The 22,655-nt window shown below is 42.9% G+C and overlaps 1 protein-coding gene across 1 annotated transcript in view; it reads left to right on the forward strand.

Annotated features, from left to right (window-relative positions):
- LOC129714825 (uncharacterized protein aq_1476-like) overlaps window positions 1-21,482 on the forward strand; it is a 43,300-nt gene extending 21,818 nt beyond the window's left edge. Inside the window, exons 13-24 of the mRNA XM_055664668.1 lie at window positions 4,533-4,559; window positions 4,905-4,940; window positions 7,405-7,419; window positions 9,252-9,287; window positions 10,665-10,691; window positions 10,793-10,819; window positions 11,611-11,637; window positions 12,639-12,674; window positions 13,869-13,895; window positions 14,630-14,656; window positions 16,641-16,663; window positions 19,893-21,482. Of these exons, the coding sequence (XP_055520643.1) occupies window positions 4,533-4,559; window positions 4,905-4,940; window positions 7,405-7,419; window positions 9,252-9,287; window positions 10,665-10,691; window positions 10,793-10,819; window positions 11,611-11,637; window positions 12,639-12,674; window positions 13,869-13,895; window positions 14,630-14,656; window positions 16,641-16,663 (308 nt within the window). The 3' untranslated portion in view covers window positions 19,893-21,482. The remainder of the gene's footprint in view (window positions 1-4,532; window positions 4,560-4,904; window positions 4,941-7,404; window positions 7,420-9,251; window positions 9,288-10,664; window positions 10,692-10,792; window positions 10,820-11,610; window positions 11,638-12,638; window positions 12,675-13,868; window positions 13,896-14,629; window positions 14,657-16,640; window positions 16,664-19,892) is intronic.
- The last annotated feature ends 1,173 nt before the right edge of the window (window positions 21,483-22,655 follow it).

The following is a 22,655-nucleotide window of genomic DNA, read 5'->3' on the forward strand; positions in this document are numbered from 1 at the left end:
GGAGTTGTTTAGTGGCTAAAACTCCTGCGACAGCTAGTTCCCTTGTTCTCCCTAATATGAGAACATCGTCCAGATAGGCCACGACTAAATGTTTTTGTTCTCTCAATTTTTTCATGGCCACTTTAAGAATTTTTGTAAATAATCTGGGAGCTGTCGTTAAACCATTGTGCAATGCTCTATACTGCCATAGCTGGCCCATCCAGATAAATTTCAGATATTTGTAATAATCCTTATGAATGGGTACTAAAAAATAGTAAGCATCCTTGATGTCTATGCTTGCCATGTAGTATCCCTTGGAGATCAGTTGTCTGGCAGTGACAAATGTCTCCATTTTGAAATGTTGATACTCAACAGACTGATTAAGTGACGTCAAATCAATAATAATACGACATCCACCATCTTTCTTGGATTTGAGAAAAATATTCGATACAAATTCCTGCGGCTCGTGTGTGGTCATTTCTATGATGCCTTTAGCCACGAGCCTGTCTAGTTCAGCTTGTCCTTCTACCTTCTCTAATTCCGAGGGAAGGAATACCCTTTGGGGCATGTGCTGAACTGGCGGTTCTATGCCTGGTTTGAATTCAATTTTGTATCCACTGATGCTGTTGAGTATAAACTTGTTGTTAGTAAGGGAGCACCAAACATGCTTGAAGAACCTCAAACGCCCTCCTGTTAACACAACACCCTTTGTCTGTGCATGTTGGCAGGAACCAGACCCACCTACCTCCATGTTTATTTGTGGGGGCGTTTCCGATGGGTTTGGCCCGAGGGTGTCCGTGTTGGTGCTGCGGTGGGGCGGCGCATCTTCCCACGGCTCCGCCCTGGGCCCCGCTCTAAAAAAGAGCTCTGGGGGTAGTGGGAGGCGGTCACCAGGCTTTCACCAGCTCGGTACCTACTGGTGGATGCCGAGGCGTGCTGCCAACTGGGTGTCTTCACCCTGCTCGGTCCTGGCGCTGCCCTCATGAGGCCTACAGGTTTGGCCGCCTCTTCCAATTCTTTGAGTTTCTTGGCCAAGTCTGCTCCAAATAGCAGCGCCTCCCGTTCCGGCGCTGGAGCTTTGCAGAGGCCCGCGTATTTGGGATTGAGGGCAGGCCTGATGTTATCCCGCCGTAGGCTGTTGAGCTCGTACGTAGTGTTGCACATCAACGCCAGCGCATCCTGCTGGGGTATGGAGAGCTCTTCGTTACCGACGGACCGAGCAAAGGCGGTGATGGCTGCAGTGTGGAGCTTCAGGACCCGCTGCATTTTTACCTCCTGAGTCCTGATAAGCTGCCCCAGCTGGTTCCATATTTGCCCGTTGACAGTTTTCACCCGCAGCGCCTCGCAATTTTCTGGCGCTGTATAGGTGTCAAGGGCCTGCTGAACGACCTTCTCCTGCAGCGGCTTGTTGGAAAGCCTATTGATACTGGCCGCCATTCTAGGTGGTAGTACCATCCCGGTCGTTGGGGGCGCTGCGTACCGACCGACTACACCCAGTAGCTCTTCTTCCAGCTCGCCCGGCATACTTATGTTGTCGTCCGCCTGCCCTTGTGATAGGCCAGCCCAGTCCTGGCCTCCCTTACTGCCCTCGAACAGAGAGGGTACAGAAGGGTGTGGCGATGGTATGGAGGAGGCCAAAGCCCGTCCTCCTTGGAGATGCCTAGCCTGCATCTCCTCATTGATCATCTGCTCCAGGAGCTGCCTCATGCAGCTGATGCGGGCGTCTCCCCGTTTCGCCGGTGGAGAGCGTTCCCGTTCTTCCGACGAGTCGGAGGACACCGGCCGGTCAGTTTTGCGGGTTGCCTTCCTCCCTGTGCCGGGCGTCGAAATCGGCGGCACAGGGAGCGGCTCGGTGTCGGGTGAGCGGGAGCGTTGAAATAGCTCCTCCGCTACTGGTGGCTGCCGCCCAGATATAGACCCCTCCTCGGGTGGAGTTGGGCAGGCAGTCCTTCTGGCTGGTCGCTTTCTGGTGGCCATAATTTTCTCACCGTTGAGCGACTCTGTAACACAAAAAGGCACTTACCTGAAGTCTTGTCTTTATGCTGCCGCTGGAGAGCCTGGCTCCAGCTGCTGCCGCTGTTGCACTGCTGACGTAATGCCGCGCCTGCGCGCTGGGTGGGTTCTTCACGTAGTCACTCACGTGACGCCGAAGTAAAATCAAAATTAAACTCCGTTTGCCATTCCTCGGTCCACTTGCCCACCTGATCAAGGTCGCTGTAATTCTTGAAAATACCCCGCGCTCTCTACAACGTCACATTTGTATCTTCACCCGCGAATTTACTAATCATGACTAATCGATATCGTCGATAAAGATTACAAACAATAGACTGGGCACTGATCCACGAGTTACTGTACTCGCCACATATCTCCAATGAAGCCGTACGGATCGTTTGACATCACAATCGATACCGACTTAAGGATTGACCTGATGGTTTTGAAATTCACAATTTACATGGTAAATGGTAGGGAATTGAAGAATACAGTTGAACAGAGGGATCTGGGTATAACCGTGCATAGTTCCTTGAAGGTGGAATCTCATATAGATAGGGTGGTAAAGAAAGCTTTTGGTATGCTAGCCTTTATAAATCAGAGCATTGAGTATAGAAGCTGGGATGTAATGTTAAAATTGTACAAGGCATTGGTGAGACCAAATCTGGAGTATCGTGTACAATTTTGGTCGCCAAATTATAGGAAGGATGTCAACAAAATAGAGAGAGTACAGAGGAGATTTCCTAGAATGTTGCCTGGTTTTCAACAACTAAGTTACAGAGATAGGTTGAATAAGTTAGGTCTTTATTCTCTGGAGCGCAGAAGGTTAAGGGGAAACCTGATAAAGGTCTTTAAAATGATGAGAGGTATAGACAGAGTTGATGTGGACAAGCTTTTCCCTTTGAGAATAAAGAAGATTCAAACAAGAGGACATGACTTCAGAATTAAGGGACAGAAGTTTAGGGGTAATATGAGGGGGAACTTCTTTACGCAGAGAGTGGTGGTGGTGTGGAATGAGCTCCCAGTGGAAGTGGTGGAGGCAGGTTCATTGGTATCATTTAAAAATAAATTGGATAGGCATATGGATGAGAACGGAATGGAGGGTTATGGTTCGGGTGCAGGCAGGTGGGACTAAGGGGAAAAAAAATTGTTCGGCATGGACTTGTAGGGCCGAGATGGCCTGTTTCCGTGCTGTAATTGTTATATGGTTATATGGTTATATGGTTATTGTGGTGGCACTGATAACCATATAACCATATAACAATTGCAGCACGGAAACATGCCATCTCGGCCCTACAAGTCCGTGTCGAACAACTTTTTTCCCCTTAGTCCCACCTGCCTGCACTCATAACATAACCCTCTATTCCCTTCTCATCCATATGCCTATCCAATTTATTTTTAAATTATACAAATGAATCTGCCTCCACCACTTCCACTGGAAGCTCATTCCACACCGCTACCACTGTCTGAGGAAAGAAGTTCCCCCTCATATTACCCCTAAATTCTGTCCCTTAATTCTGAAGTCATGTCCTCTTGTTTGAATCTTCCCTATTCTCAAAGGGAAAAGCTTGTCCACATCAACTCTGTCTATCCCTCTCATCATTTTAAATAGCTCTATCAAGTCCCCTTTTAACCTTCTGCGCTCCAGAGAATAAAGACCTAATTTATTCAACCTATCTCTGGCACTTAGTTGTTGAAACCCAGGCAATATTCTAGTAAATCTCCTCTGTACTCTCTCTATTTTGTTGACATCCTTCCTATAATTGTGCGACCAAAATTGTACACCATACTCCAGATTTGGTCTCACCAATGCCTTGTACAATTTTAACATTACATCCCAGCTTCTATACTCAATGCTCTGATTTATAAAGGCTAGCATACCAAAAGCTTTCTTTACCACCCTATCTACATGAGATTCCAACTTCAAGGAACTATGCACGGTTATACCCAGATCCCTCTGTTCAACTGTATTCTTCAATTCCCTACTATTTACCATGTACGTCCTATTTTGATTTGTCCTGCCAAGGTGTAGCACCTCACATTTATCAGCATTAAACTACATCTGCCATCTTTCAGCCCATTTTTCCAAATGGCATAAATCACTCTGTAGACTTTGGAAATCCTCTTCATTATCCACAACACCCCCTATCTTGGTATAATCTGCATACTTACTAATCCAATGTACTACACATTCATCCAGATCATTGATGTACATGACAAACAACAAAGGACCCAACACAGATCCCTGAGGCACCCCACTAGTCACCTGCCTCCAACACGATAAACAGCCATCCACCATTACCCTCTGGCTTCTCCCATTCAGCCACTGTTGAATCCATCTTGATATTCCTGCATTTATACCCAACAGTTGAACCTTCTTAACCAACCTTCCATGAGGTACCTTGTCAGGCCTTATTAAAGTCCATATAGACAACATCCACTGCTTTACCCTCGTCAATTTCCCTAATGATGGAAGCACTGTTGGGCATGCCAATATACGTTGTGTTCCGAAGTAGTTTTTTATTTCAAATCTCTTGTATAAAGATGATCGTTTTCCTTTATAGAAGAGGAATTGGCCCGAAAAGATAAAGGTAAGTTGGTATCCACCACCATGTCGTACCTCATTGTTGCCCAAAATGAACACGCTCAATTATAAGCACAATTCAAGTGATATGGAAATACAAATGTGCGTTCTGGAGCAGCCTGTACATACCATTGATTATTGGGATTAGATCGTAATCCTGTAATCTAAATTATGTAACTAATCTATTCCTTAATAGATATTGCCCGCAAATGATGTTTTCAACGATGCTTGCAAACCATACTTTGAAAAGGTAGCTGTTAAATATAATGTATAGGAGGTAAAAGCTATGTAAGTGATGTCGAATTAATACATTTTATTTTAATGAAACGACACTCTTCCACTTACTCTTTAGAATTAAAGCTACTTAAAGAAATCATGCAAAGCAAAGGTAAATAAAAGAGTCTAGTTTTGTACGGGGAACGTCGACCATTTCGGAGGACTCTTATAAAGCTAATATTGGGTGACGCGCGTATGAATATAATGATGATTATACTTCTTTGTACTTTGTCCCATATACCTTATTCTGAGGAATCGACATTTTAACTGCTGATGAACCTCCTAAAAAGTTGACATTGATTGAAATGAGAGTAAATGGCGCAACGCTCCACCATGCGTGTAGATTTTATGGATAATGGGTGGAACCATTGTAATGAGAGCTTGAATTTATGTGATTAAGGGTTCAGTATTAAGGAGATATATATTTTGTTGAGCAGTAAACAGTGATAAATATCTCGCTTTGATTTTGAGACTGCAAGCCAAAACGGAACAACTATGTATATTACTAAAAGTCTGATCTTGACCACTTCCTATTTTTCTGTATATTGATTTTAGAAAAAAAACAACCCGCCATTTACGTCTGTGATTTTTGGCCGCCTTACTCAGAGTCCCCCTCCGCTGCGCGGGACAAGAGGGTTTTTCTCATCGATGGAAAATAAGAGTTATTGGTGTTTAACAAACGTTGAGATTATGTCTCCTGAAGGCCACGCCCCTTCCGGAGGGACGATAAACCCGGAAGTGTTGAGTGCCTCCGTCAGTCTCCGCAAAATGGGAGAGAGAGAGCATGACGTTTCTTAGTCTGAGCTGTGAATAACACTGAACACATGTCGACTAAACTGTGCGTGGGTTTACTGACCTGTCAGTGCCATTATTGTGGTTTGAAAATGTAGTTTGGAAATGCTAAAGCTGTATTGTCTTCGGTTTGGAAATGCTAAAGCTGTGTTGCTTTTGGTTTGTGAATGCTAAATTTGTGTTGCCTTTGGTTTGGAAATGCTAAAGTCGCCTTGCCTAATTAAAGTTGCTTTGCCTAACTAAAGTTGCCTTGCCTTCTATATAATTAAAAGTCTAATCTTGACCACTTCCTGGTTGCACTTGGTATTGATTTTAGAACAAAACGTTACAACGTACGGCTGTGATGTTTGCACACTGCTTGATATAGTATGAAACTGCGCTTGAATTTGCTGGCCTTGCACCCTGCTTGAAGTGGTAAGGAACTGCACTTGAATTTGGTCGGCTTGCACCCTGCTTGAAATGGAATTTCAAGGAATAGCCGTGAGTCAACTGCCAACCCACCAGTCGTGAGCTGCCATAATAATAGGCCTGAATGACTGAGCCAACAGACCAAAAAAGATATTCGGCCCACAATGGCCATGCTATCCTCTGTAAACCAGTCCATTCAGCCCACAGCAGCCATAATAGCGCGCCAGAACCCCCCCTATTTGGTGTATCGTAGGGATCTGGTGAGTGTTGGACACCGAGGGATCCTGGAGTGTAGGCCCCTCGAAAGTAGCTTCGTCAGTGGATAGTATGGTCAAGTAAGATTTCAGCACTTGGCCACCGCCGTTCAGAGTGATGAGTAGGGAAGTTCAGAGGTCAAGTTAAAGTTATACAAGACAAAAGTTATCACAAGTTGGTGAAATCACATTTAGAGCACTGTGTTCAGGTTTTGGCACCTTGTGGTAAGAAATATGCTGTCAAGCTGGAAAGAGTGCTGAGAAAATATACGATTTGCCAGGTCTCAAGGGCCTGGGCGATAGAGGAGACGTTGCCCAGGATCGGACTCTATCCCTTGGAGTGCATTGGTATGAGCAGATCTTGCAGAGTTGTACAAAATCATGAGAGGAATAGATCGGATATACACACAGAGTCGTTATCCAGTTTAGAACCAGGGATGGTACGCAAAACTGCTGGAGAAACTCAGCGGGTGCAGCAGCATCTATGGAGCGAAGGAAATAGGCGACGTTTCGGGCCGAAACCCTTCTTCAGACTTCCGGACACGTTATACGATAGAACCAGGGATTATGGTTTTAAGGTGAGAGTGGGGATGTAATAGGAAACTGAAGGGTTACTTTGTTCACAAAGTATGGTGGGTCTATGTATGGTGCTGCTGGAGGAGGTACTTCAATCAGGTACCGTCGCAACATTTAAGAAACACGTACGTGTAGAGGGATGTGGGCCAAAAGTAAACAGGTGGGGCGAGTGTAAATTGGACACGTTATACGATGAAGAAGGGTTTCGGCCCGAAACGTCGCCTATTTCTTCGCTCCATAGATGCTGCTGCACCCGCTGAGTTTCTCCAGCATTTTGTGTACCTTCGATATTCCAGCATCTGCAGTTCCTTCTTGAACACGTTATACGATGATGCCAGTTTGGGACAATGGGTTGGTTCCACGCTGCTCGAATCCTTGAGACTCGAAGATAGTCATCATCCGTTGTTAATCATGACGGCGGTTGACAAGTTGAACTCTTTTGGGAACAGGCTATGTTTGAAATGTTCTATGTATGTTACAATGATAAGACTAACAGCCACTCGGATTGGACAGGTTGTTTATGAATATATTTAACTTTATTTGTAGAAGGATGTATGAGCGGTGAGTACAAAAGCTTTATTTGCTTATTTTCCTGGGAACTATATATTTATGAACATGTTATTCCCACAAAACGTGGTCCAATTTCAGTTATAGACCAATAGTCCGAATAAATTTGTCACCAGTATCGAATGCATATCGACAGCGAGAAATGCTACAATATTTTGAGAGTCAGATTGGATCTTATGGCTGCATCTTATGTTAGGATACCTGAACAGTATATGCCAAAGTGAATGAATCAGAATATTCAGCACGATCAGATTAGACAATTCGGGAATGAATTATATCAACGTCAGTCTGTTGGAATCAATAACATTTGCCACAATTAGCTGTCGGGATGGTATTTGACAATGACCCGAATCAGAATTTAAAACAAATGTAATTTAATTATTATCTGGTTCTTGTCTAAATTCAACTACAAATGCTACAGTATATTGCATATGGTCAAAGTGCAAACATGGGATCTCAACGGTAGCTTAATGAGTGCACGGGCATTATGATTATATTTGAAATTCTGATATATTATCTTAATTCATATTTCGTGACAATCACAAAAAATATTTAAAAATTGTCTATGGATTTTGTAGCATACTTGTTAAACGAGGGAGATCTCTTGACTAAACGGCGCCAGAACGTCCAAGGCTATTTGTCATGTTATCAATTTGTAGCATATATACATGTGCTTTTGTACATTGGGAACGATAAACGTAAAATAAACGTACTAGAAGTAAAAGCAAAGCTATTCAATTTAACATCCCGTTGTTTCAGCATACATTCACAAATATTACTATATCAGTCTCTCGTTATTAAAAACATGTTTGGCCCGTGCACTGTACTATAATGTCAAGAGCGGCTGCACATATTGAGTGGGAGTGAAATAAGAGTAAAACAAAGGCGCAAACATCAGCAACAGTCCGAACCTTGCACTTGGACGTGAACGAAATTTCCAGCTTACCACTTCATATTCTGAAAGCAGCAGAGCTATCAACATGAAGCGCAATCATTCCTAACTCCAAATAGATTATAATTGATATGCCTCATTTCAAAATATTATTAGGAAATTGTATTTGGGAAAAACATTCTTTTGGAACCGTTCTTACATAGATTATTTAAGGGTACCAATAGTGATTATTTAATAGGATACATGTTTCTGAAGAAAGACATGCGATGGTGTGTTGATGGCATGAGATTAATAAGATGAATACCAAGATTCATTTTCAGGCTATCAAATAAATTACAATTATATATTTGTTTACTGACTGGTAATTCAACTTGTTTTTTTCATCTGATCAGTTTGGTAGAATATTAATATATTTCCGAGTTTAACTGATGTTGGCTATGTTTTCTGAACTCATCATTGTTATTTGAAGGTGTGACTTTACGTGCTCATTAAAGGCACCATTCACTTTTCTCTTAATTTTGACATGGCCATCAAATTAATTTCCCTGATTTCACGAACCAATATAACGATGTATTAGTGATTTTCGCTGTAGGGAAAACTAAAGAAAAGGCCACCGTATCTAAATAACATGGCTTGCACTCAGTAACCCTAAACAGACAAATACACGTTATTACCACTAATCACTTCTACAATTGGAGAACAGCTGGCCGTGTACCTTGTTCACTAAATGGTTAGTATTATGCCTAAAATGCAGATGTATTTATTCAATCGACGATGAGATTTGGTCAAATGGACAAGGTTGTGTAGTCTACGTCCTACAATGTTGCTGATATGCTAGATACAATACTCAATTGGTATTTGTGATTGTTTGTGTTTTTAGTCTCAGATGTCCTATATATTTTAAATGTATAAATGTGCTTCATTTAAAACAAAGAAATAATCAAACTCAAGGCAGAGCTGGCGGATACAGGTACCAATGAATTCACGTATTTTACCATAAATGGTGATCCGCTGGCACTGCGGTACCGTTACTGCCTTACAGCGGTAGATAACCGGATTCTATCCTGACGACGGGTGTTATCTGTGCGGAGTTTATACTTTCTCCCTGTGACCGAGTGGGGTTTCTCCGCTTCCTCTGCCCCCCCCCCCTTTGGTAAACAATGTTAATTGTCCCATTAGTGCAGAATGGTGTTAATATGCGGCGACCATTGGTCGGCGCGGACTCGGTGGGCCGAAACGCCTGTTTCCATGTTGCACCTCTGAACAAAACTAAATAAAGCCGCTTGCATACGATTTATCCCACGTAAAAAAGTAGTGCCACATTCACAGCTGGAGAATGGATTGGAGATAAAATGGGCATGACATTTATTTAGAACTAATGGCATACGAGGAACCGCCGCGGTTTCTTGCCGAGCACGCGTTGCTCTTTTTCAATTGTGTATATGGCGAGGAAAATAACTGATAAAAAAATAACTGACCTCCCGGTGGCTCAGCACTTCAACTCCCACTCCCACTCCGTCTCCGACCTCTCTGTCATGGGTCTCCTCCATGGCCACAGCGAGCAGCACCGGAAATTGGAGGAACAGCACCTCATATTCCGTTTGGGGAGTCTGCATCCTGGGGGCATGAACATCGAATTCTCCCAATTTTGTTAGTCCTTGCTGTCTCCTCCCCTTCCTCAGTCCCCCTGCTGTCTCCTCCCATCCCCCAGCCTTCCCTCCTCCTCTTTTTTTCCTTTCTTGTCCACGCCCACCCCCGCCCCCGCCCCCGATCAGTCTGAAGAAGGGCTTCGGCCCGAAACGTTACCTATTTCCTTCGCTCCATAGATGCTGCTGCACCCGCTGAGTTTCTCCAGCTTTTTTGTATACCAACTGATAAGGAGGATTGGTTTTGGCACTGGGTGCATTGCTGTATCACTGTAGCACTGCGACAATCTCTACTGAAACAAAAATAAAAATACACCGCTGAAGGTTTGGAAATTCTGTTTCAAGAAGTTCGTGATGCGTTCCTTGGGCACATAATAACCAAAATTATTCTGTCACGTCAATTACAACTCCAATTCGGCAAACGCATTCTTGGTTTTATACTCTTCCCGGCTGTATTTCTATTTGGATTCTCCACGTAAAGCAACCGCTCCTTTTTATTTTGGCTATGTTAGCATTAAAAGGGAAAAACAAGGTCATGTCAGCAAACTATGACGACGTGTTTACTATTTGTTCATATCGATTCTATTCTATGCGGAGAATGTGGGAGAACGTGGTTAGGAGGGAGAGATAGATCAGCCATGTTTGAACGACGGAGTTTACTTGCTGCGCCTAATCTTATGACCTTATATTTGTGTTGCTAGTTGAGATAATGAAGAAAAAAGAAGCTGGTAAGTTAGAATTAGAGCGTGTCCAAACCATTCTTCATCATTATACCTCTGCATGTTCAATATTCATGTTCGAACAATAATTATAACGTAATCATCCTCAGAAATGCTGAAACATCTGCAAAACGATGGTAAGTAACGGTAACCCGTTGATAATATTGAAAATTAAAAAAACACTTTAAAGTGCCAGTCAACATAGGCCAGGTTGAGAGAGAAACCGGGTTATGAAACTTTGCAGTTCATTTTTTAATACGTACAAGACCTACTAAAAGGGCGCCACAGAATGGTTAGTATTTCCTGTCCATGTTTATTGCACATCAAGTTTATTTTTGATCCTGTTGAATCAAAGTTACTTGAAGACCGCGATATGAAAAGCAGCCCACAGTGTCGGGCAAGGGACCAGAACGCACATTCAGCAACAATCCCAACATTATAATTCAAGCCGTCAGCAAGGGGGCGTGTGGTTGTCTTCGTAGACTGACAGGTTATAGCTGAGTCTGAAGAATTATCCCCTGAAACGTGTCCGAAACTATGCATGCTCTCCATGCAAGTCGCCTGACGCATTGAGTTATTCTTGGGTTTTCTATTTTTCCATAAAGTGTCTTCTTGTGTTCCGCTCTGTGCACAAGTATGGCAGTCAATTGGACATATCGCCCTCACGCCAAAGGCACAAGACACATTGTGAATATGTTGTTTTCCCTTGGATTACTTGTTTTATTTTAAAGTATATGTCAGAAGTCTTGCGATTTCATAATGTACATAAAAAAAACAGTTCCTAGCATTATACTGTAACTTTTTTTCAACATATTCCTTCATTTTGTTAGAAAAAAACTGCAGGTTCTTGAAAATTCTGACCAGGCTGAGCTTCGTGCTATGTCAGTTTATCGTTTCAATTTTATATTTTGTTACTTATAATTTTTAGAAGAACGTTTAAAACAATCGAAGTCTGGTTAGTGCATTCGTCTATATATGTAGTACCTTATTATTACGCTTCTCCTACCAACTCCAGTAACACCATTTCAGATTTTGCTGTGAAATACTCCTGGTTCCATATATTTCTCAGATTCAGATTCAACTTTAATTGTCATTGTCAGTGCACAGTACAGAGACAAAGAAATGCAGTTAGCATCTCCCTGGAAGAGCGACATAGAATATGATTTCAATAAATAAATCTATTTACATGCATACAGTCATAGTATTTTCCCCCTGGCGGGAGGAGTGTCCGAGGGGGGAGTGTCCTGGGGGGGGGGTGTCCGGGGGGGGGGGGGGATTGGCAGTCACCGAGGTACATTGTTGAGTAGTGTGACAGCCGCAGGGAAGAAGCTGTTCCTGGACCTGATGGTCCGGCAACGGAGAGACCTGTAGCGCCTCCCGGATGGTAGGAGGGTAAACCGTCCATGGTTGGGGTGAGAGCAGTACTTGGCGATGCTGAGCGCTCTCCGCAGACAACGCCTGCTTTGGACAGACTCAATGGAGGGGAGCGAGGAACCGATGATGCGTTGGGCTGTCAGTGACTGTCGCTGCCGTCCAGGGCAATTGTTCGGCAATTTAGCCATGTTGCACACATGCCTATACACTCGCACAATTAAGTCATTAAGGCTTGAAAACTGCATTTACATTATGCATTGCAAGAGGGGTATTATTATTAATTGCATCATTGTCATTGTCTCTCTCAGTTTAACTATATGTGGTCACTTGTACAGGGATAATTATCAAACATCGCCTTTCATTGTCCTGGGAAACATTGCTAACGGATATGGTAACGGCCACTGTTGATGGTCTATCAAGCTTTGCTACTTTTGGCATGTGGGATTTCCTGAGCAACAATGCGAGAACTGGGAGCTAATTTCAAAATACTTGTTATCTCGGTTAAGATTGACTGCTATTTGAGGCAGCTGTTTGTGTTCAGATGGCGGGGAGACCTGAGACGAAATTACGTTTTAATTTCAGAATTAGAGAAATTGCAATCAATTCGCAAGGACGTCGGTAAGCAACGAAACGTGTTTACTTGGGAAAATACGCGTGGAATTTATTTAATTGTGCAAAACAAAACGAAATAAAGGATTTAATGCTTTTCTCTAGCGACGTACTTCATTTTGGAATGCAAACAATCGCGAAATGCTTCTGTTCACTGAGCCAACCTCTCCAAAGAGCTGCGCATGAGAGTAACAGAGAAGCGACCAATATAATTAATGGTACACAAAAAAGCTGGAGAAACTCAGCGGGTGCAGCAGCATCTATGGAGCGAAGGAAATAGGCAACGTTTCGGGCCGAAACCCTTCTTAATGGTGCGCTTTATAATGTCACACTGTCGCGATAGTCAAAAGCTTGAGATTTTATATTCAAAATTCTTTGCGGAGACATTGATACAAGCTTACCATATTGTGACAGCTTTTTTGCTATGTGACATCCCACCAAATCTGGAAACGAAACGAACACACACGCATACACGCCCACACACACACACACACACTCACACACACACACAAACAAAGAACACACACACACACACACACACACACACACACACACACACACACACACACACACACACACACACGCACACACACACACACACACACACACACACACACACACACACACACACACACATACACACACACACACACACACACACACACACACACACACACACACACACACACACACACACACACACACACACACACACACACACACACACACACACACACACACACACACACACAGGAAATGCATTTCTGATAATCTGAAATTATTGGAATTCATTCTTTCGTCAGAGTTTGGCAACTGTGGAATACTTTGTCATAGAAGGCTGTAGAGGCCAAGTCATTTGATATTTTTAAGGCCTTCAAGGGCAATTGTTCGGCAATATATATATATATTTTTGGTTTGTACAGGTGTCAGACGTTATGGGGGAAAAGGCTGGATAATGGGGTTTGGTGTGAGAGAGAGATTAGCCATGAAGGACTGACGTAGATTTGATCGGCCAAATGGCCCAATTCCACTCCTATCACCTATGACCTAATGACTTGTTGAATGGCACAGACGGCCTCTACATGCAAACACTGAACGAGGGTTTATTTGAAGCAGGCGAATCTGAAAATGATGTTAAAACGTTGAATTTGTGGTATCTTAGACTTTTAGGTACGTAATTTTTTATGCTATTTCGATTTTCAGAGGAGTTGGTTAAGCTGAAGGATGAAGGTACAGCATTTCTTGTTTTCTCTTTAGCTTTTTCCTTTCAAAATAAATATGTTAAATGGATTACATAAACGAAAACAGATTATCGTTGGCCGTCATGTTCAGGTAACGCGAGTGCTGTATTGTGTATGACAAACATTGAAACATATACTTTTCATGCAAATAATCGCCCATAAAGCACTTGTGAACATGTAGATTGCACGTCAAAACTATACTGCTCGTAATTTAATAACTACAGAAGAATGATCGTTCGATCCAAAGTTTACCGATTGGCAGTAATGATCATACGGGATATACATTTGTATCTTCCCATTGGCCTCATTATATTGGGTGGTACACACAAATGCTGGAGAAACTCAGCGGGTGCAACAGCATCTATGGGGCGAAGGAAATAAGCGACGTTTCGGGCCGAAACCCTTCTTCAGACTGATGGGGGGGGGGGGGGGGGGGGGGGGGGGGGGGGGGGGGGTGAGAAGGAAGGAAAAAGGGCGGAGCAGGAGCCCGAAGGCTCGAGGGTTAAGGAAGGGGAGGAGACAATTGAAACATATACTTTTCCCGGAAATAATCGTCAATAAGGCTTTATATTGTATTGCAGACAAACAAACGAGCAACATTCGGCAGAGTGAGAGTGGGGTTACACGCAGACAACAACATGCATCCCTATTGAGAGCGATTTCGAGGTACTGAACAGTTCAGTAGATAACTTTCCTATTTTGAAATTATCCTTTCTTTTACAGAACTGGCACGGCTGCGAAAGCTACTCAGTAAGTCATTGCATCTAGCATTGTATTACAAAGCAGCTCTCTGACGTTGCTTTCAAATGTACTATATATTTATCAAGACGTTTCTTAGGCCAATGGTCCGTTACAATTCACACTGAAACGCCAACGTCAAGCAGAAACAAAAAGGAATGAATTGGCAAAAGATAAGTCGGAATTTTGGTTGCGCAGTCTCTAACAGACCGACAAAAGTGAGGATTTAACTTTATTTATTTGATTATTGCTAATGTTAATTTCCCTTTTTGCGTCTGTTTTGCCTTTTTTTTTTTACAATCTAGCGGGATGAGAGGGCAAGGACATAATAGTTGCAACCGCATTTCGAAAGACTAATAAATATGTCAAAACTGCTAAATACGACGACGAATATTGTAATGGGTGAGCGATTGGGTAATTTGGAAGCTGAAACAAACCTGCATTACTTGCACAAATCATTCAATGCCCATGTGTAATTGGGACAGTAAATGCAGTAGTATTAAGGTCTTTATTATGATCAGACTTCAGGCGGAATCTACTGTGTTCTAAGAGAACAGGGTAGGGCACTTTTTAAAAAGGACGCACAGAATAATGTGTGCATGCTTGGCCTCCATAAATAAGAATGGACATACATTTCCAAGGGAGGGGTGGATTGCTCATCCGGCGAAGGAGCGATACATCTTACCATCGTTGAGCAAATCAAGCCGGATTTGCTTTTAGTCTCAAGATTTCCAGAAATGACAAGATGTCCACTGAAAGTTCAAAACTATTACGGGGATTCATGGGTTGGATGGAAAAAAAATGATTCTCATGTGGAAAGTGTCCTTAACCAACTCTGCTGGGAAAGCGGTTTGATTATTAGATTAAGATTAAAATAAATATTTTCCGGCAGAAGGTAGTGAATCATTGGATTCACTCGGGTTCACTAGCAGAGACATATTTAACAACAGCTGTGTAAAACTAAAATCAACATAATCTTATTTGGACAAGTCAAAGTTATCGACTTCCATGCCATTGCTCAGAATGCCTGAGAAAAAATAAGGCATATGGAGGAGATAAGCAGTAACATTTAAGATTAAATTCGCAATATTTTATTCACCCTATACATTTATTGAAACGCACCCTAAATAGACAGCTGGGGTTGTGCTAGGTACCAACTGTGGCGACACCGCTCGTGAAAAGCGGGAGATGTGTTGCCGATTCCTGTACTCTTTCTTTAGACACTGAAATAAATGAGTCAATAACTTTGAAAGAAAGATCGAAACTTCAGGGAAGCAACCGCTCCGAGGATAAAGGAACATAATCCAATATATATATATAACAACGTTCCTACGCAAAACGACCTAATAACAAGAAAGTGTCAAGCAGTCGATATCTCTGATCCTCTTCATAGATGATATGATCATTAGTGAGAGGAGTAGAATTAGGCTATTCGCCACATCAAGTACTTCGCCATTCAATCATGGCTGATTTATCTCTCCCTCCTAATTTCGTCCTACTGCCTTCTCCCAATAACATCTGCCACCCGTACTAATCAAGAATTTACATTATGTATGTATATCTGCCTTAAAATATATCAACTGTTTTACCTCCTCCGCCTTCTGCTGCAAATAATTCCACAGATTCACCACCCTTAGATTTCAGGAGTGATACAATCCTCTCAGCACAATGTCGTAGATGAAATGAAAACATTAACATGCCTTGGTAAAAAAAAAGTGAGTCATCTGCGACACTACGAGCATTGTTGGCGCTTTCAGCGTGAAAAGATCGTCGGACAATGAGTTGGCACTGAATTTTGCGATGCATGTCGCAAATGCACTTGGAGGTTAGCATCTGAAATTGAACGTTAACAAATGCATGAGAAGCGTTCGTTGGAATGAACCGTTGTGCACATTGTAACCATAATAGTGTGTGAAAGATGATTAAGCCTTTTTTTTCCTCAAAGTGCAGATATGTCTCAATAACTTTTATATGTTCCATGTCTTTGCCACAACAGGCGACCATGAAATAGCAAACTAGGTAAAATGACTTTATAGCATATTATTTGTTTTTACAGATCCTCCATCACATGCCTAGGGGCCAGCTGTATCCCATACGTAATTGCAGAGAATTGTGGATGTAGCCCAGATCACCACACAAACAAATAACCACCCTTCCATTTTCTCTAGCTGCACTTTACAGTGATCAAGAAGGCCGTCAGCATCAGGACTTCTTACCACAGTCACTCCCTCGTCACCTCTATCCCACCAGACTGTAGGTACTGAAGTTTGAAGAAGCATATGTGCAGATTCACGAGCAGTTTCTTTCCAGCTGTTATCAGGCGAGTGAACGCTACATTCATCCGCAAGAGTGTGGTCCTGAGCCCATCTACCTCATCGGAGATCTTTGAACCATTCTTAATCTGACTTGAACGGAGCTGAATGGTATCTCGTGCACTAAATGCCGCACCCTTTCTCTTTTACTTATACACTGCGGACGGCCTGATGGTATTCATGTATAATATTATGTTTGATAAGATAGCAAGAAATCAACAACTTCACACCTCGATGCGCGCATCAATAATCAACAGAGCTCTTGGTGGATTTTGTTTCTGCGCGAGAATAATTCCAATGATATCGAAATGCATCTCTTTAATAACAAATATACGCGGACGGTATAGAGACGGATGAACGACGATCATTAAGAACAAATGCAGGAATAAAGGAAGCAAAGGAAAATGCAAAGATGTATAAAATGGAGTGAAATCATGTTCAATTTCGATTATAAGTTTTAAATTCTGGAATAAATGAAGAATGTTGCAATTTACGACGAAGACCGAATTTGCAACAGGCATGTATCTCATATTACAGCAAATATGACAGCACGAAAAGGATGACATATTCCACACACAATTCAGACACCATAGCACTGATGATTACCTGTCGAATTGTGTTTTTAAATCTCTGATATAAATAAGGTCTTGTAATATGCAAACGTGTACTTTATTAGTGTGTTTCGGATGTTATAAATAACTTGAGCCTTAACACCAAGATATAGGTCAAAATACTTTATTAACTACACAGCAAATATGACTTCACACTTGCTCGTGAACCAGACAAGGAGAGGTTACTGTAAAGCTAATGGACGTAACTACAAAAGCTATGGCTCATAACATGAGAGACAGGGACCTACATCTTCCCTCTTAAAGAATCACAACGGTACAAACTCATAAACTAAGTAAGACATATGTAGCAATCGGAGATAAACTGGAGCGCAGGTGCATGATGTGAAATAAGTGTTGGTGTTTGTTGGTGAGGTCCAAACTGTTGCACACTGGACAGGATGACACATTCTCGGTGATGTTTTCGGCCATGCCAGGCCAGTAAAACATGCTTCTTGCCCGTAAGAGAGTAGTTTCGGCGCCTGGTTGCCCTCCATGAACAACGTTACTGGTTGCAGGAACCGCAACCTTGTGCCATTTTAAAGCATGCCATCTTGCAGCACTAGCTCATAACGGATAGCTAAAATACGCCGGACTAGCAGCGGAACGTTGTAATGCTTGGCTGGCCAGCCGCGCTTTGACGGAGGTAAGCCACCGTAGGGAACTGTCAGCAGCAGTTGCCGTTGCCATCATTCTGAAGGCATGCTGCGTGATCGGTTGTTTAGGATCAAAGTAATCCAGAGTAGGAATTTAAGAGTGTCGAATGCTGTCAGTTGTTGCTCGTGCCAAGTCCAAGCTGAGCCTTTGTGTATACGTTGGCGCAATGGGGCTGATATTGCGCTGAAATCCGGAATTCGCTGAAAGAATTAGCCATGCCCAGGAATTTCTGCAGAATGAGCACGTCTGTAGGTGCTGGAAGCTCATTAATATCACTAGTTTTCTCTGGGTCTGTTTTTAGGTCGTCTTCGGTATATAAGTGTGGCCTAAATATTTTAACCCCATTCACTCTAAATTTGCATGTTTGAGGATTTATCTTGAGATGGATGACCATGGCACGCTTCAATACCTTTGTCAGATCGGCATCATACTGCAAAACAGTTAATTCACAATCGGACTCAATTTAGAAACAACTGATTTGCCATCTTCCGGAAGAATTTGGAAAGCAAAGTTTGGAATTTTGCAAAGTTGAATGAAGCATAGCAAGGTCACACACAAAGCTATGCTTAAAGGCGAAATTCGAAGAAATTACAGCACGGAAACAGGCCAGCCCTACAAGTCCATGCCGAAATTTTTTTCCCCTTAGTCCCCACCGGCCTGCACCCGTACCCTAACCCTCCTTCCCCTTCTCACCCATATGCCTATCCAATTTATTTTTAAATGATACCAACGAACCTGCCTCCACCACTTCCACTGGGAGCTCATTCCACACCGCCACCACTCTCTGCGTAAAGAAGTTCCCCCTCATATTACCCCTAATCTTCTGTCCCTTAGAGCATAAAGAAGCAAGTGCACTAAGAGGTCCTTCGACCCATCAAAACTTCCGACCTCCGATGCCAACGTGTGTCTAGGGTCGTGGGGAGAAGGCAGGAAAGTGGGATTAGGAGCTGGAGATCAGCCATGAATGAATGGCGAAGATTTGCTGAGCCGATAGGCCTAATTCGACTTCTATAATCTGTGAATCTGTGCACTTGCTCGGGCCAGCATTCTGATCTGCACGTCTTCGAGTTCTCTGCGTCAGTTCCCCACAGCTCTCAACCCCACCGCCTTTCAAATATATATATTTAACCTAGTTTTATATCCACGCACAACAAAGTAGATTCCGCAACGCCGTGGGTAGAGAATTCAAGAGATGCATTATCCGTAACTTGACGTGTTGCCTTTGCGCAGCGCATTTAAATTACCGCTCGTAAATTACATAGCTTGTTTTGTCGATCGGGAATAAACCATTCATGAAACGCTTAGTAATTTGTCATGTTGGGCTCTAATTAGTGCAGAAGAGCTTTCGTGAAACATTTAATATGTTCCACTATAACGGAACGTTCGCAGCATTTCGCGGCCTATCTGACGCGTAGCCCTTGCTGCCACCATTTTGAGTGCTGAGTGTCAAAAACCATGATGCCTTCCGGGGTCGATTATGATTGGCTAAACAAACAACATGGATGAAGAATCTTAGCTGCAGGCTGGTTCGGAATGATTTAGTTCAAATGCGTAGAAAATTAAATACAAATTCTGCAGTTTCGCTGTATTTTCAAAGGATTATATTTTTAAAGATTAATTATCAATATTCGCAGTTACGTTGTGCCTAACGTTACTTATTTATAATTGCAGATCATATCTAATCCCGCTGTCCATCACGCTACCACAGTGTTGGTGCTACAGAGAAAAACATTGTTTACTTCAACTGCATTAGTTTGTTATATTTTATACGTGCTCATAACCTTCTTTTATTATACTGCTGTGTCACTAAGGTGTAAAACATGCTTTGCATTATTGAAACAAGCTGTAAATCTGTTCATTTGTTCATCATTTTCCAAGTGGTTGGATGACGTGCAGAACGATGTAACAGAAATCTCCCTTTTACCAGGAAACATGCTCAATGTGTTCAGTGGCAGGTCACATTGTCAGTGATAACTAAAACAACGTTGTTTTTGAAGAGGTTAGATCCCGATAATGATAAATTGATTTCTCTTTTATTTTACTGAAAATTAAGGAATCGTCAAACTAGAATGGAATAAGTATAGAGCAACACGTTGACCACGATATCCAAATACTAAAGCTTCATCGTCTTGTACTTTGTTATTTGAATCAGAATGTTACCACAAAGGAGGGTGCATTTATTAACAACACACTACTCAAATTGTCCGTTGCATGACGAGATGTGTACTTTGGAAATTTAAGTTGTGTTTGAAATGTTCCCAATGAGGCCTTATGGCGGTGTCATTTGGATTGTTCACTTTCCCTGGATGGTGCCTAAGAGAATATGAATACAAATTAATAATTACATCTTTGTGAAAATAGGCAAATACTGGAAAGCATATTTTCAAAATTACAGGATAATTCCCAAATGAACCGGCGGACTGGGATTGCAAAGCAGGTGCTGTAGGAGATTGGTTTGATGCGGTTATTTGTTGACGATTTCTCATCTGCTCCAAAAGTGTTCAATATATTGAAATCCATACCACATCTCTGTACGGAAATGCTGCCTATCGTGCGGAGCATTCCAGTCTTTTCACTGTCTATTCACACGTTTAGTATTACAAATGAATGCCTGTATTTAGATACCTTAGAATTAGACAGGTTCAGTGCATCTTAGATTTCTGTTGAATTCCTTGATATTACTATAAAACGGTTAGATTCGGAAAATTACTTCCCCTTCCAATGAACCTCTAAGATAAGCTTAAAAACTGAAAAGAGGAAACCGGTTCGTACGAGTGTTTTACCACAATTTCGTAAACATTGGACGATATAGACTTAACTGAACATAAACCGCCACCAAACCAGTCTCGTTATTTGTTGGAGATTAAGCCGCAGTATGTGATCAAACAATGGAAGGAAAATAACATCAATATCTTCCAGGATCACGAGAATGATGATAAACTATATACTTTAGCAAATTTTGCTCCCGTAATAATGTGTTCTGATGAATTACACAGCGAGGAATGGATCGCATCATATACATGTTTAGTTAACGTACACGATTATCTGTTGAGCTGCACGATAACACAACGTCAAATTTACACTTAAAATCTCACAGTACAATTTGCCACGACTTGAATTCCAGACCGCGAATTTGCGTTCCAATTCCATGATCTACCGCCATTGTATTCATTTTCTGAGTTATATATGTTTCCTTATTCACACAACTAATATTTCAGTTCATATATTGTTCGGCTGGTTTGGAAATTAATAAAAAATATAAACTCACGATTTGCATGCCTTTTAATGATTGGTATGAATATACCTTATGTACTCATTTCAATGACTTTAGAGAAACGAGGCAACTTACAGCAGGGGTAGACCCATATGCCTCCATCGCATTTGCAGGAGGAACGGGAGACTGGGATGTTCTTTGCTTGGTCGAATACATTATGTGAAACAATGGAATTTTATTTATCCCAGGAGGGAAATTGTACTGCCAAGGGCCAGCAGTCATAAAACATAAGATACATGGAACATGACTGAAACGTGGCGGGTGGAAATCCAGGATTGGGGATGTGCAAAGACTGGGGGAGGGGAGAGGGTGAGTCGAGGATTGTGGATGAGCAAAGACTGGGGGATGTGGGGGGGGGGGTGCTTCTCTTTCTAGTTAGATCTAGTCATTGATCTAGTCAGATAAAGTATGTGCAAATCAAAAGATCGTTGACGTCTTTTGCAGAAAATTCATCACGAAAACCTGTCGGATTCATCAGAAGGGAAGTGGTTGGTTGCCATTCCGTTACCTGATTCCTCAAAGGCCACGTGTTCGAGCCTCGGTGGCGCACTGCATCGTCCGGTTCGGTGTGCCACTGGACATAACATCCGACCGGGGCTCACGTCGGAACTGTGGTCGGCCATGGCACGCCTCCTGGCGGTTCGCCTACACCACATGGCGGCGTATAATCCTCTGGCGAACAGACTGGTGGAGCAGTTTCACTGCCAACTCAAGGATGCCCTGGAGGCACGGGCGAATGATCCGCACTGGGTGGGCGCTCTCCCGAAGGTTTTGCTGGGAACCGCACTGCACCCAAGGAGGACCTGGCCTCCTCCTCCGCCGAGTCGGTGTATGGGTCTCCGTTGACGGTGCCCAGGGAGTTCATTCGGCCGGCGCGTGGAGATGGAGCAGCCTTAGGACGCCCGGCAACGTCTTCGGCAGACGGCGGGCAAGCTCGCGCCAGTGCCCACGTCTCGGCATGGGTCCTTCCGTCCGCACGTTCCCTCTGCATTGGAGGACTGGCAGTTCGTCTTCCCGCGCAGGGATGCTCATCGGACACCCCTCCAGCGGCCGTACGAGGGTCCCCTCCGAGTCCGAGAGCATGGCTCATCTGCATTCGTCCTGGCCATGGGGGGGTCAGCATGAGACGGCTTCGGTTGCGCGGCTGAAGCCGGCACATA

The sequence above is a fragment of the Leucoraja erinacea genome, chromosome 42, assembly GCF_028641065.1.
Source record: "Leucoraja erinacea ecotype New England chromosome 42, Leri_hhj_1, whole genome shotgun sequence".
Lineage (NCBI taxonomy): Eukaryota > Metazoa > Chordata > Chondrichthyes > Rajiformes > Rajidae > Leucoraja > Leucoraja erinaceus.